The 13,386-nt window shown below is 48.9% G+C and overlaps 1 protein-coding gene across 5 annotated transcripts in view; it reads left to right on the top strand.

Moving 5' to 3' along the window:
- Window positions 1–13,386, top strand: part of cadm4 (cell adhesion molecule 4) — a 43,835-nt gene that overhangs the window by 22,180 nt on the left and 8,269 nt on the right. For 2 of the 5 annotated variants that reach the window (XM_069185349.1, XM_069185347.1), the window contains exons 2-5: window positions 10,864–11,010; window positions 11,981–12,133; window positions 12,619–12,753; window positions 12,845–12,868. In XM_069185349.1, coding sequence (XP_069041450.1) covers window positions 10,864–11,010; window positions 11,981–12,133; window positions 12,619–12,753; window positions 12,845–12,868 — 459 coding nt within the window. Of the gene's footprint in view, window positions 1–6,509; window positions 7,500–10,863; window positions 11,011–11,980; window positions 12,134–12,618; window positions 12,754–12,844; window positions 12,869–13,386 lie in introns of those variants that run through there. The other 3 variants (XM_069185350.1, XM_069185348.1, XM_069185351.1) reach the window with 2 other exon arrangements.

Here is a 13,386-nt window from a genome sequence, read left to right as displayed (position 1 = left end):
GACAGGGAGGGAGTGAGACAGGCTGACAGACTCGAGAGAGAGAGATGAAGTACAGGCTCAGTGACCACAGCCTGGCCATAGACACTGGACACAGGAAGACCTGGCTGTCCAGAGAGGACAGGCTCGGTGACCACAGCCTGGCCATAGACACTGGACACAGGCAGACCTGGCTGTCCAGAGAGGACAGGGTCAGTGACCACAGCCTGGCCATAGACACTGGACACAGGCAGACCTGGCTGCCCAGAGAGGACAGACTGTGCTCCCACTGCCAGTGGGGAGAATCAGAGACAGAGGTGCACTTCCTACTGCACTGTGATAGATACTCTGGGATTAGAGAAACATTCTTCCCTAAATTTAATCTAATCCCAGAATTCCCACATGTTTTATGTTAATTGTATTTGTTTTGCTCTGGCAACACTGATTGTACTCACTGGTCATGCGAATAAAGCACCTTGAATGGAGCTGAATTGAGACAGGCTGATAGGGAGAGACAGGGAGAAGAGAGAAGAGTAGATGAGGGTTTGCAGTCAAGAGACAGACAGGTGAACAGCAGGCCACACAGAGAGGGACAATGGGACCCCACAGTCCCAGCTGAAAGGGTTAAAAAGACTTGTTACAAGACTGTAAACCTTGCTGGATTTCTGAGAGTACTGACCCCTCCACCTCTCCCACCCCTGTTTGGACATAATGGAATAGTCCACCTATCAGTGCAGTCTTGGACGGGGCTGGACTATCTCAGGAGCTAGGGTGGAGGGCAGTTGTTCTCCTGGGTGTATCAATTGGCCTTTGGTGTCACCTCTAGAACTGCAGACACAGGAGGCAATAAATTAAGTTTTGTAGCTCCCGGTAGAAATAAAGGTAATTCCATTAGGGCCTGCCGAGGAGAACGAGAGAGATGGAGAAAGTGTGTGAGAGAGAGCTGGCGTCTCTGTGTCTCAATGTGAGTGAGTGTGAGAGAGCTGGCGTGTCTGTGTCTCAGTGTGAGTGAGTGTGAGAGCGCTGGCGTGTCTGTGTCTCAGTGTGAGTGAGTGTGAGAGAGCTGGCGTGTCTGTGTCTCAGTGTGAGTGAGTGTGAGAGAGCTGGCGTGTCTGTGTCTCAGTGTGAGTGAGTGTGAGAGAGCTGGCGTGTCTGTGTCTCAGTGTGAGTGAGTGTGAGAGAGCTGGCGTGTCTGTGTCTCAGTGTGAGTGAGTGTGAGAGAGAGCTGGCGTGTCTGTGTCTCAGTGTGAGTGAGTGTGAGAGAGAGCTGGCGTGTCTGTGTCTCAGTGTGAGTGAGTGTGAGAGAGCTGGCGTGTCTGTGTCTCAGTGTGAGTGAGTGAGAGAGCTGGCGTGTCTGTGTCTCAGTGTGAGTGAGTGTGAGAGAGAGCTGGCGTGTCTGTGTCTGTGTGAGTGAGTGTGAGAGAGCTGGCGTGTCTGTGTCTCAGTGTGAGTGAGTGTGAGAGAGAGCTGGCGTGTCTGTGTCTCAGTGTGAGTGAGTGTGAGAGAGCTGGTGTGTCTGTGTCTCAGTGTGAGTGAGTGTGAGAGAGCTGGCGTGTCTGTGTCTCAGTGTGAGTGAGTGTGAGAGAGCTGGCGTGTCTGTGTCTCAGTGTGAGTGAGTGTGAGAGAGCTGGCGTGTCTGTGTCTCAGTGTGAGTGAGTGTGAGAGAGAGCTGGCGTGTCTGTGTCTCAGTGTGAGTGAGTGTGAGAGAGCTGGCGTGTCTGTGTCTCAGTGTGAGTGAGTGTGAGAGAGCTGGCGTGTCTGTGTCTCAGTGTGAGTGAGTGTGAGAGAGCTGGCGTGTCTGTGTCTCAGTGTGAGTGAGTGTGAGAGAGAGCTGGCGTGTCTGTGTCTCAGTGTGAGTGAGTGTGAGAGAGAGCTGGCGTGTCTGTGTCTCAGTGTGAGTGAGTGTGAGAGAGAGCTGGCGTGTCTGTGTCTCAGTGTGAGTGAGTGTGAGAGAGCTGGCGTGTCTGTGTCTCAGTGTGAGTGAGTGTGAGAGAGCTGGCGTGTCTGTGTCTCAGTGTGAGTGAGTGTGAGAGAGCTGGCGTGTCTGTGTCTCAGTGTGAGTGAGTGTGAGAGACCTGGCGTGTCTGTGTCTCAGTGTGAACCCTGTGTTCCTCAGAGAAGAGAGGACAGTTCTTGCTGAGAGCAATCTGTAAACACCGCAGTCCCTCCCCTCCCTCCTTCCCTCTATCCCTCCCTCTCTCTTGCCCTTTTTTCATACAACAATTTGTAAAGCACAAAGCAACAGTCTCACTCACTTGGTTGCTATCGCTTGCGATTTGTAAAACATCAGAACATCAGAGAAGCCCTCTATCTCTTTGCCTCCTTCAGAACAATTTAAAAAGGACACTGCAAAATCACTCTCTCCAGCTCTTTCATTCGTTCCCTTAATTGTTCCTCCTCTGTCTATTCCTCCCTCCCTCCCGTTGATTTTCTCTCTCATTCATTCACTGCCGTGCATCACTGCAGGTCGCCATGGTAACGTCACCTTGACAACCTCCCCCCTCCTCCTCTGATGGTGCTTTGAGTGTTCTTCCCATTTACATCTCATTTGCATGTTGTCACGGAGACCCTGAGGATTTGACTTTGACAATGAGGGACCAGGAACAGGCCAGGGGAATCACTGCATGACTTTTTCAGCCAACCTCAATATCTCTCATCCTCACACATTCCCTCTTACCGTGCGCAGTGTTAATGTACCGTAGAATCCACTGAGGCTGTCTGCAGTCCTCTCTCACTCTGCATCGTTATTGTACCGTAGTGTCCAGTCAGTGTGTCTGTATTAACCCCTCTCTCTCTCAGTGCAGTGTTAATGTACTGGAGTGTCCAGTCAGTGTGTCTGTATGAACCCCTCTCTCTCTCAGTGCAGTGTTAATGTACTGGAGTGTCCAGTCAGTGTGTCTGTATTAACCCCTCTCTCTCTCAGTGCAGTGTTAATGTACTGGAGTGTCCAGTCAGTGTGTCTGTATTAACTCCTCTCTCTCTCAGTGCAGTGTTCATGTACTGGAGTGTCCAGTCAGTGTGTCTGTATTAACCCCTCTCTCTCTCAGTGCAGTGTTAATGTACTGGAGTGTCCAGTCAGTGTGTCTGTATTAACCCCTCTCTCTCTCAGTGCAGTGTTAATGTACTGGAGTGTCCAGTCAGTGTGTCTGTATGAACCCCTCTCTCTCTCAGTGCAGTGTTAATGTACTGGAGTGTCCAGTCAGTGTGTCTGTATTAACCCCTCTCTCTCTCAGTGCAGTGTTAATGTACTGGAGTGTCCAGTCAGTGTGTCTGTATTAACCCCTCTCTCTCTCAGTGCAGTGTTCATGTACTGGAGTGTCCAGTCAGTGTGTCTGTATTAACCCCTCTCTCTCTCAGTGCAGTGTTAATGGACAGTGGAGTGTGGGTGAGGGACAGTGCCCTGTGTGCCCGGGGGCAGAGTGAGAACGTGTCACACAGGACACTCTGTGTCTTGCTGCACGCGGAGTCTCGCCTTCCAATGAGAAACATGAAAGGCATTTTTGTTATTATTCATGAGTTCTTTCCTAACGAGGAGGGGTGTTAACAATCGGGGTTCAGTTCCTGCAGTCCTGCCCTGAGCAAAGAGAATTCTTGACATTCTTCTCATTCTGCAGTATTCTGTTTCTCTCCATCTCTTTCCTCTCTCTCTGCCTCTCTGTCTCCTCTCTCTACTCTTGTCTCTGTCACCCAAATTCTATGATACTCATTGGCCTGACCGAAGAATTATAATGTTGCCAAAGCAATAATAATTAGCTAAAACATTTCCAGACATTTCCAGTGAAAACAGCTTGTTCTGAGCCCGTCTCTCTGCCTCGAGGTGGTGAATTAATGACAGCTCCTTCCCTCTTCCATCACCTGTGGCCGGCCTCAGAGCTGGGCGGTGTTCCGGCTCTCTGTCTCTCTTACTTTATTTTGTTTCCTTCAATTAATTGAAAAGAAGGTGTGATTACAAGTCAGTCTCCCTCTGACAACAGCTCCGCGTGTGTGTCACTCTCCTGAGTCGGCTGGTGTTGGCAGCTCAGAAGAAAGACACTGTGTCAGACTGTGTGTGTGAGACTATGTGACTGTGTGTGACTGTGACTGTGCAGGTGGATGTTTGTACGATGTATGTATGTGTGTGATTGTGTGACTGTGTGTGACCATGTGTTTGTACGTCGTACGTGTTGGTTCGTGAGATTGTGTGTGTGTGTGTGTGTGTGAGTGTATGTCTGTGATTGTTCATGTGAGTGTGTGTGTTGAGAATTTGTTTTTGCAGAAACTGGTTCTTGCTGCACATGATAAAATTGACAGGGTGAATCCCAGCACCTGTTCCTGAAATACAGAGAGAAATCTCAGGCCTCAGTCCTCCTGGCCACTCTCGCCAGAGCCCTGTGGTGCAGGAATGCAGAACTCTGACTGGACATCTGCTCCGAAGGACAGAGCATGGCGGTGGTCACTACCCCACTTAAGGGGACACAAGGTGGCTGTGGGCAGAGAACACAGGCTCGAGCTCACAACCTCCTGGTAAAAAAAATCTTGTACCTTAATCACTGCTCTAACAGGACTGGATCCTTATATAGGCTCAGTTGGCCTATATTAAGTGCCACCTGGTGGCCAGGTTTGCTGATGTGAGACAGGCTGCAGAAATTAAAAATGCACAGGGCAGCAGAGATTTCGTAGGCTGATCTGCTTAAATTAGAGATGCATGCATGATTTTATTAGGAAGGAGAGTTTAGTAAGATCTTTACTGCAGTGTCCATTAAATCAGTGTGTCTGTATGAACCCCTCTCTGTCTTGGTGCACTGTTAATGTACTGGAGTGTCCAGTCAGTGTGTCTGTATTAACCCCTCTCTCTCTCAGTGCAGTGTTGATGTACTGGAGTGTCCAGTCAGTGTGTCTGTATGAACCCCTCTCTCTCAGTGCAGTGTTAATGTACTGGAGTGTCCAGTCAGTGTGTCTGTATTAACCCCTCTCTCTCAGTGCAGTGTTCATGTACTGGAGTGTCCAGTCAGTGTGTCTGTATTAACCCCTCTCTCTCAGTGCAGTGTTAATGTACTGGAGTGTCCAGTCAGTGTGTCTGTATTAACCCCTCTCTCTCTCAGTGCAGTGTTAATGTACTGGAGTGTCCAGTCAGTGTGTCTCCTCGTCTCTTTATGCCTTTTGTCTCTTTCTTTCTTCTGCACATCTGCACTAGTATGATGGTGTTATGGTGATCTTTATCGATTGTTCTGAGAAGCGAAGAGAGATCTTTCTGTTCTGGGCGCGTGTTTTAAGAGAGGTGTCTGCGAGGGGGAGTCTGGGACCCCTTACTTTTGACCTCCCCTCTTCCCAGTCTCCCCCCACATCCTAAGGTCATGCTCATAATGGTATCTCCCAGGAGGGCCGGCTCTTCCCTGATTGGATGAGAGGAGAGTTGAGAGCAGTGTGGGGAAGGCAGCCGTTGTTGATTGGCCGTTGCTAGGAGACAGCAGTGCGGGGGGCTTGAAGTTTGAGTTTGCTCTTGTGCACAGGATTCCTGCCTCAGGAGTGACAGAAGGAAGAAAATAAAGTGATAGATAGTCATTAGAGGGGTATTGTCAGAATAAGAGGAGTGTGGCAGAGGAAGAGGGGAGAGAGAGAGTCTTCTCTTTCTCTTCTCTCCTCTGTGGGGATCCTGGGCTCTGATGTTCTCACAGTGCCACAGTGAGGTCGTTAGCGAGGTGTTAATTGCCTGGGGAGCTCGTTAGTATTCTGTTACCGACTCATTCATCAGCACAGTGCGCCCTGAGAGGAAGTGATGACTCTGTGCTTTTGGAGAAGGATGAGGGGTGAGAGAGGGGAGTGAAGGGGGGGGGGAGAGGAGTGAGAGAGGAGTGAGAGAGGAGTTAAAGGGGTGATGAGAGAGAGGGAGGGGGAAGAGAAAGAGGAGAAAATTATTATACTGGGGTAGAGGATCTGAGTCTCTTCAGTCCTGTACAGAGGATTATACTGGAGGTAGAGCAGAGGAGCTGAGTCTCTTCAGTCTTGTACAGAGAAATATACTGGAGGTAGAGCAGAGGAGCTGAGTCTCTTCAGTCCTGTACAGAGGATTATACTGGAGGTAGAGCAGAGGAGCTGAGTCTCTTCAGTCCTGTACAGAGGATTATACTGGAGGTAGAGCAGAGGAGCTGAGTCTCTTCAGTCCTGTACAGAGGATTATACTGGGGGCAGTCTGAGGGCTAAGATCCAGACAGGTTATTGACAGAACCCACCCAACGCTGAGGGCACAGCTGGATATGAGGGAGTGTGCTTGGGTCTTTACATACAGGGTGGCGGGTGTCTGGAACAAGCTACCTAGCTGTGCTGCTGAATGAGAGATTCCTGGGGGTCCCTAGAGATCAGGACAGGATCATCAGATCCATGAGGTACCAGGCCTGCTGGTGTGCTTCCACTGGGCTGCATTGTCTGGGGCCTTAATAGAAGCTATTGTTCGCTGGTCAGCCAACACAATGAGACACGAGGGTCACACACACCCAGAGAGAGAGGATATTAAAGCGCTGTGGCCTTGCCCTGCTCACTGAGGGAGAGAGGGGAGAGCAGAGAACATCTCGGCTCTGTCAGAATAGTTTAGGTCAGTATAGTACAGGGCAGTACAGTATACCTCAGTGCAGTTCAGTACAGTATAGCTTGGTGCAGTACAGTATACCTCAGTGTTGTTCAGTACAGTATAGCTTGGTGCAGTACAGTATAGCTCAGTATAGTATAACCCAGTACAGTACAGTATAGCTTAGTGCAGTATAGCTCAGCATAGTATAGTTCAGAACAGTATAGTTAAGTACAGTTCAATACAGTATAGCTCAGTATAGTGTAGTATAGCTCAGTACAGTGTAGTATAGCTCAATACAGTAGAGTATAGCTCAGTACAGTAGAGTATAGCTCAGCTCTTCTCCCCAGGAGAGCTGGGACAGAGAAAGAGGCTCCGAAGGGAAGAGAGGCAGGTGGGAAGAGCGATCCGAGACGGAATGCGGGCCAGGAATGTCAGTGGGCTGGGATTGCGCTGAGGAATTCCACCTAGACAGTGGGACCGGGAGAGAGGGACAGGAGTGGACACGGATCTCCAGGAAGAGTGGATCGGACGCAGACTGTGGGAGAGGGAAGCCAGCGCAGCCAGGACCTGATTGATCCGCTTAGAACAGCCAGAGCAGCACTGATTATTGATTAACTGAAACAACAGCTAGAACACTATTCATTAACTTAACACCACCAGAAACTGTATTGATGAATTTAAACAGTGCCAAGAACAGTATTGATTATTGATGAACTTAGACATCATCTAGAACGGTATTGATTTACCTAAACAGCACCGAGAACAGTATTGACTAACGTAAACAGCAGTAAAGAACAGAAATTATTGATCAACCAGAATTACAGCTAGAACAGTCTTTGCTTTATTAAGTCATTTTCAAGCCGTCTTCCTGGAGAAACGCCTCAGTCCTCCACACAGCCGTGCCAGTGAGGTCCGATGGAGCCGGCGGCACAGACTCGCGCCCTCGCTCGCCTGGCGCTGCTCTGCGCGGCTCTGGCCTGTAAGTCTAGTCTTCGTCGTCTGCAGCCCAGAGAGAGAGACAGGCAGGGGCAGGCTGGCGTGTTACTTCTGTAGCTTTGGCAACACGGGCATTGATCAGTCAGGACAGGAACGCTTCTTGAATTGAAATTGAGTCGAGAGACAGGTGGAAGAGAGAGAGAGACAGGAGGAGAGATGGAGGCTGGGGTTGAGGTGTAAGGGATAAATATAGACAGCAGAGAGAGACGCTGTGCTGGAAGGGGAGAGAAGTGAAGGCGAGAAGGTGTTAATTAACAGAGAGTGCTTGTTAATCCTCGTTAGTGTTAATTAGCTGGGTTCGAGGTTTGGTATTGTTCCTTGTTTTCTGGGATGGAGAAGGGCAGATTTCTTCTGTGCATGAGTGTGTGGGCACTGTCTGTCTCTCTCCCCCCTCCCTCTCTCCTTCCCTCTCTCTTCTCTTCTCTGTTTCTCTCCTCTCCTTCTCTCTCTCCCTCTCTCGCTTCAGTCACAGTGCTCAGATCAAGCAGTGGGTAATGGCACAGGACACTGGAGGTCTGATCCGCAGAACAAATCTGAAACAGGGAGAGGAGGGGGAGCAGGGAGAGCAGGGGGTGGTGTGATGGAGAAAACATTTGGATGCAGAGAGAAATAGGGAGAGTTGAAGTGTCAGTGTGAAGATACAGATGAGCTGGACTGAGTGTCTCTACAGTGACTCTACAGCTCTGATGATGATGAAGGAGTGTTAGTGTGAAGATACAGATGAGCTGGACTGAGTGTCTCTACAGTGACTCTACAGCTCTGAGGATGATGAAGGAGTGTTAGTGTGAAGATACAGAGGAGCTGGACTGAGTGTCTCTACAGTGACTCTACAGCTCTGATGATGATGAAGGAGTGTTAGTGTGAAGATACAGAGGAGCTGGACTGAGTGTCTCTACAGTGACTCTACAGCTCTGATGATGATGAAGGAGTGTTAGTGTGAAGATACAGAGGAGCTGGACTGAGTGTCTCTACAGTGACTCTACAGCTCTGATGATGATGAAGGAGTGTTAGTGTGAAGATACAGAGGAGCTGGACTGAGTGTCTCTACAGTGACTCTACAGCTATGATGATGATGAAGGAGTGTTAGTGTGAAGATACAGAGGAGCTGGACTGAGTGTCTCTACAGTGACTCTACAGCTCTGATGATGATGAAGGAGTGTTAGTGTGAAGATACAGATGAGCTGGACTGAGTGTCTCTACAGTGACTCTACAGCTCTGATGATGATGAAGGAGTGTTAGTGTGAAGATACAGAGGAGCTGGACTGAGTGTCTCTACAGTGACTCTACAGCTCTGATGATGATGAAGGAGTGTTAGTGTGAAGATACAGAGGAGCTGGACTGAGTGTCTCTACAGTGACTCTACAGCTCTGATGATGATGAAGGAGTGTTAGTGTGAAGATACAGAGGAGCTGGACTGAGTGTCTCTACAGTGACTCTACAGCTCTGATGATGATGAAGGAGTGTTAGTGTGAAGATACAGATGAGCTGGACTGAGTGTCTCTACAGTGACTCTACAGCTATGATGATGATGAAGGAGTGTTAGTGTGAAGATACAGAGGAGCTGGACTGAGTGTCTCTACAGTGACTCTACAGCTCTGATGATGATGAAGGAGTGTTAGTGTGAAGATACAGATGAGCTGGACTGAGTGTCTCTACAGTGACTCTACAGCTCTGATGATGATGAAGGAGTGTTAGTGTGAAGATACAGATGAGCTGGACTGACTGTCTCTATAGTTACTCTACAGCTCTGATGATGATGAAGGAGTGTTAGTGTGAAGATACAGATGAGCTGGACTGAGTGTCTCTACAGTGACTCTACAGCTCTGAGGATGATGAAGGAGTGTTAGTGTGAAGATACAGATGAGCTGGACTGAGTGTCTCTACAGTGACTCTCCAGCTCTGATGATGATGAAGGAGTGTTAGTGTGAAGATACAGAGGAGCTGGACTGAGTGTCTCTACAGTGACTCTCCAGCTCTGATGATGATGAAGGAGTGTTAGTGTGAAGATACAGATGAGCTGGACTGAGTGTCTTTACAGTTACTTTACAGCTCTGATGAGGAGGAGGAAGACAAGTGTGTGGTGTACTGTATAGATTAAGTGTATGTGAGCAGTGCTGAGTGTGAGTGTGTGTTTGAAGGGAAGAGCAGACCTGTGTTTGTCCCTGTTTTCTATAGACCTGTGTGTCTTAAAGAGACCAGAACAAGGGCAGGACAGGTCACAGCCTGGACAGTTAGTGCCTGCTCAACACTTCTTCAGTTCAATATCTTCAGCTGGGAGTTTAATTAACTCTTATTTCTGCGGTCTTTCAGCACATTATCCTGATTTATACTAAATGCATCTCAGATCTCTAATTCTCTGATGTGTCTATCTGTCTGTTTGTCTTGCCTGTCTGTCTCTCTTGACTGACTGGGTAGAGAATGATAGGGAGAACAGAGAGAGACAATAGAGACAGGGAGAAGAGATGGAGACAGGACGAGAGGACAGATAGAAAGAGGGAGAGGACAGAGAGAGAATCGAGAGAGAGGACAGAGGAGATCCAGAACAGAGAACAGAGAAGCACAGGACTGAAAGAGGCAGAGGGAACAGACAAGCTCACATTATACAGATAATCATCCTGCATCTAACTCACACACTGTAACTCACTGCAGCAGCTCCAAGGCCGTGACACCTCCAACACATTATAGTGTTTATTTTCCTCCTCTTAATGGTCCTGCCCGAGTCAAGTCTTTTAGTAGTTTGTAGCCAAAACAACTCTGCACTGCCACCTTGTGGTCAGAAACTGAACTGTAACCAGCCATCGACACATCAAATACCGAAACTGTTCATGCTACTAGTGCAGTGGCTGAAAATGTTATTAATACTCAGTGTACTGGAGTGTCCAGTCAGTGTGTCTGTATTAACCCCTCTCTCTCTCTCAGTGCAGTGTTAATGTACTGGAGTGTCCAGTCAGTGTGTCTGTATGAACCCCTCTCTCTCTCAGTGCAGTGTTAATGTACTGGAGTGTCCAGTCAGTGTGTCTGTATTAACCCCTCTCTCTCTCAGTGCAGTGTTAATGTACTGGAGTGTCCAGTCAGTGTGTCTGTATTAACCCCTCTCTCTCTCAGTGCAGTGTTAATGTACTGGAGTGTCCAGTCAGTGTGTCTGTATGAACCCCTCTCTCTCTCAGTGCAGTGTTAATGTACTGGAGTGTCCAGTCAGTGTGTCTGTATGAACCCCTCTCTCTCAGTGCAGTGTTAATGTACTGGAGTGTCCAGTCAGTGTGTCTGTATGAACCCCTCTCTCTCTCAGTGCAGTGTTAATGTACTGGAGTGTCTGGTCTATACTGACCCCTCTCTGTCTCTCTCAGTGGTCAGCCAGGCCGTCCAGGCAGAGAATGTCACAGTGGTGGAAGGAGGTACAGCCCAGATCAACTGTAAGCTACAGAACTACGACGGGTCCATTGTGGTCATTCAGAACCCACGCAGACAGACACTGTTCTTCAATGGCACCAGAGGTAAGAGGAGGAGGAATGGAGAAGACGAGAGATGGAGAGAGGGAGGGAGATGAGGAGAGGAGAGAAAGGGATTTGAGGGGGTTCAGTACCTCCTCTCACACACACAGAGCCCACCAGTGTGTGTCTCGACGAGCCAGAGAACACAGGCTTGTGAATTCTGAATAGGAGACAGATATCTGACTCCTCAGACAGAGAGAGGAAACAGACCCTTTGTCCTCAGCCTGTCAATACAGAATAGGGCTGCAGCATTCCCAGAGAAAGGCTTGGTGAATTCCTGCATTTAGGTTATTATTGAGTTATTATCATAATGACAGCATTCACGATAATGACAGCAATTATATTCATTATGACTATCACAACTGTTCTGTATTGATATTCCCCTGCTTTCTGGAGTCCTAGATAAGTAAAGTTAAGATTTTAAAGAGATAAAGAGCAATACAGGAAGAGCTACTGTATAACTGTGGCATTCATTGCGTTTTACTGCACTGTACTGTCCTTTTACCCTGATCTCACTGGGCTCTACTGCACTGTACTGTGCTTTTACCCTGATCTCACAGTGATTTACTGCACTGTACTGTGCTTTTACCCTGATCTCTTTGGGCTTTACTGTAGTTTTACCCTCCTCTTACTGTGTTGTGCTGCACTTTTCAGGCTGAGCCCTGGTTTGGACGTGCCGGGGGTCTGTCCCATCAGTCTTTCTGCTTCCTCCTCGGCACAGCTGTTGTAACGACAGGTCTCTATCTGTCCTACACACCTGTCCTGTCTCCTGCTCCCACTGTGTCTGTCTCTGCGCAGTGATGTGCAGGAGTGACCAGTCCTACTAAACCCCTTTCTCCTCCTGTCTCCCTCTTCTGCTCCTATCTCCCTCTCTCCTCTCTGATTCTTTCTTACTCTCCACAATCTCCTCTCTCCTTTGTCTCTCTCCTCTCTCCTCTCTCCTCTCTCCTCTCTCCTCTCTCCTCTCTGTCAGCCCTGAAGGATGAGAGGTTTCAGATGACTCTCTTCTCCCCGAAACTGGTCCGGATCTCGGTCTTCAACGTCAGTGTGATGGACGAGGGCGGATACTTCTGTCAGCTCTACACTGACGACACACACCACCAGGTCGCCACACTGACTGTGCAGGGTAAGGGCTCAGTACCAGCTGGCACAATACACCTCACCTCTGCCTGTCAGTGTTCATGTACTGGAGTGTCCAGTCAGTGTGTCTGTATTAACCCCCCTCTCTCTCAGTGCAGTGTCAATGTACTGGAGTGTCCAGTCAGTGTGTCTGTATTAACCCCTCTCTCTCTCAGTGCAGTGTTAATGTACTGGAGTGTCCAGTCAGTGTGTCTGTATTAACCCCTCTCTCTCTCAGTGCAGTGTTAATGTACTGGAGTGTCCAGTCAGTGTGTCTGTATTAACCCCTCTCTCTCTCAGTGCAGTGTTAATGTACTGGAGTGTCCAGTCAGTGTGTCTGTATTAACCCCTCTCTCTCTCAGTGCAGTGTTCATGTACTGGAGTGTCCAGTCAGTGTGTCTGTATGAACCCCTCTCTCTCTCAGTGCAGTGTTAATGTACTGGAGTGTCCAGTCAGTGTGTCTGTATTAACCCCTTTCTCTCTGTCTCTCAGTGCCCCCAGCAGTGCCTACAGTGAAGGTGAAGTCCCAGGCTGTAGAAGGGGGGGAGGTGGAGCTGACCTGTCTCTCTCCACGCAGCAAGCCACCTGCCACACTGCACTGGTACCGTGATGGCAAGGAGATACCAGGTACCCTGTCTGTCTGCCTCCAGGATTGTCTGTCTGCGCGTTTACCTGCCAGTCCATTCCATTTCACTCTGCTTCCCTCTCTCTCTGTCAGGGGTATCCATTCAGCAGGACAGCGGTAAGACAGGCTGTCGGTCAGCTTCTCTCTCTGTCCCCCTCTCTCTGTGTCCCCTTCCTCCTTCCTGAGTATGAAAACTACCTTTCTCCCTCTCCATGACTTACACATGTACTGCACTGTAACTGTACTGGAGTGTCCAGTCAGTGTGTCTGTATTAACCCCTCTCTCTCTCAGTGCAGTGTTACTGTCCAGTAAGTGTGTCTGTATTAACCCCTCTCTCTCAGTGCAGTGTTCATGTACTGGAGTGTCCAGTCAGTGTGTCTGTATTAACCCCTCTCTCTCTCAGTGCAGTGTTAATGTACTGGAGTGTCCAGTCAGTGTGTCTGTATTAACCCCTCTCTCTCAGTGCAGTGTTAATGTACTGGAGTGTCCAGTGTGTCTGTATTAACCCCTCTCTCTCTCTCAGTGTAGTGTTAATGTACTGGAGTGTCCAGTCAGTGTGTCTGTATTAACCCCTCTCTCTCTCAGTGCAGTGTTAATGTACTGGAGTGTCCAGTCAGTGTGTCTGTATTAACCCC

This window comes from Lepisosteus oculatus, chromosome 27 (assembly GCF_040954835.1).
Source record: "Lepisosteus oculatus isolate fLepOcu1 chromosome 27, fLepOcu1.hap2, whole genome shotgun sequence".
Lineage (NCBI taxonomy): Eukaryota > Metazoa > Chordata > Actinopteri > Semionotiformes > Lepisosteidae > Lepisosteus > Lepisosteus oculatus.
This window is presented reverse-complemented; position numbering and strand designations above follow the sequence as displayed.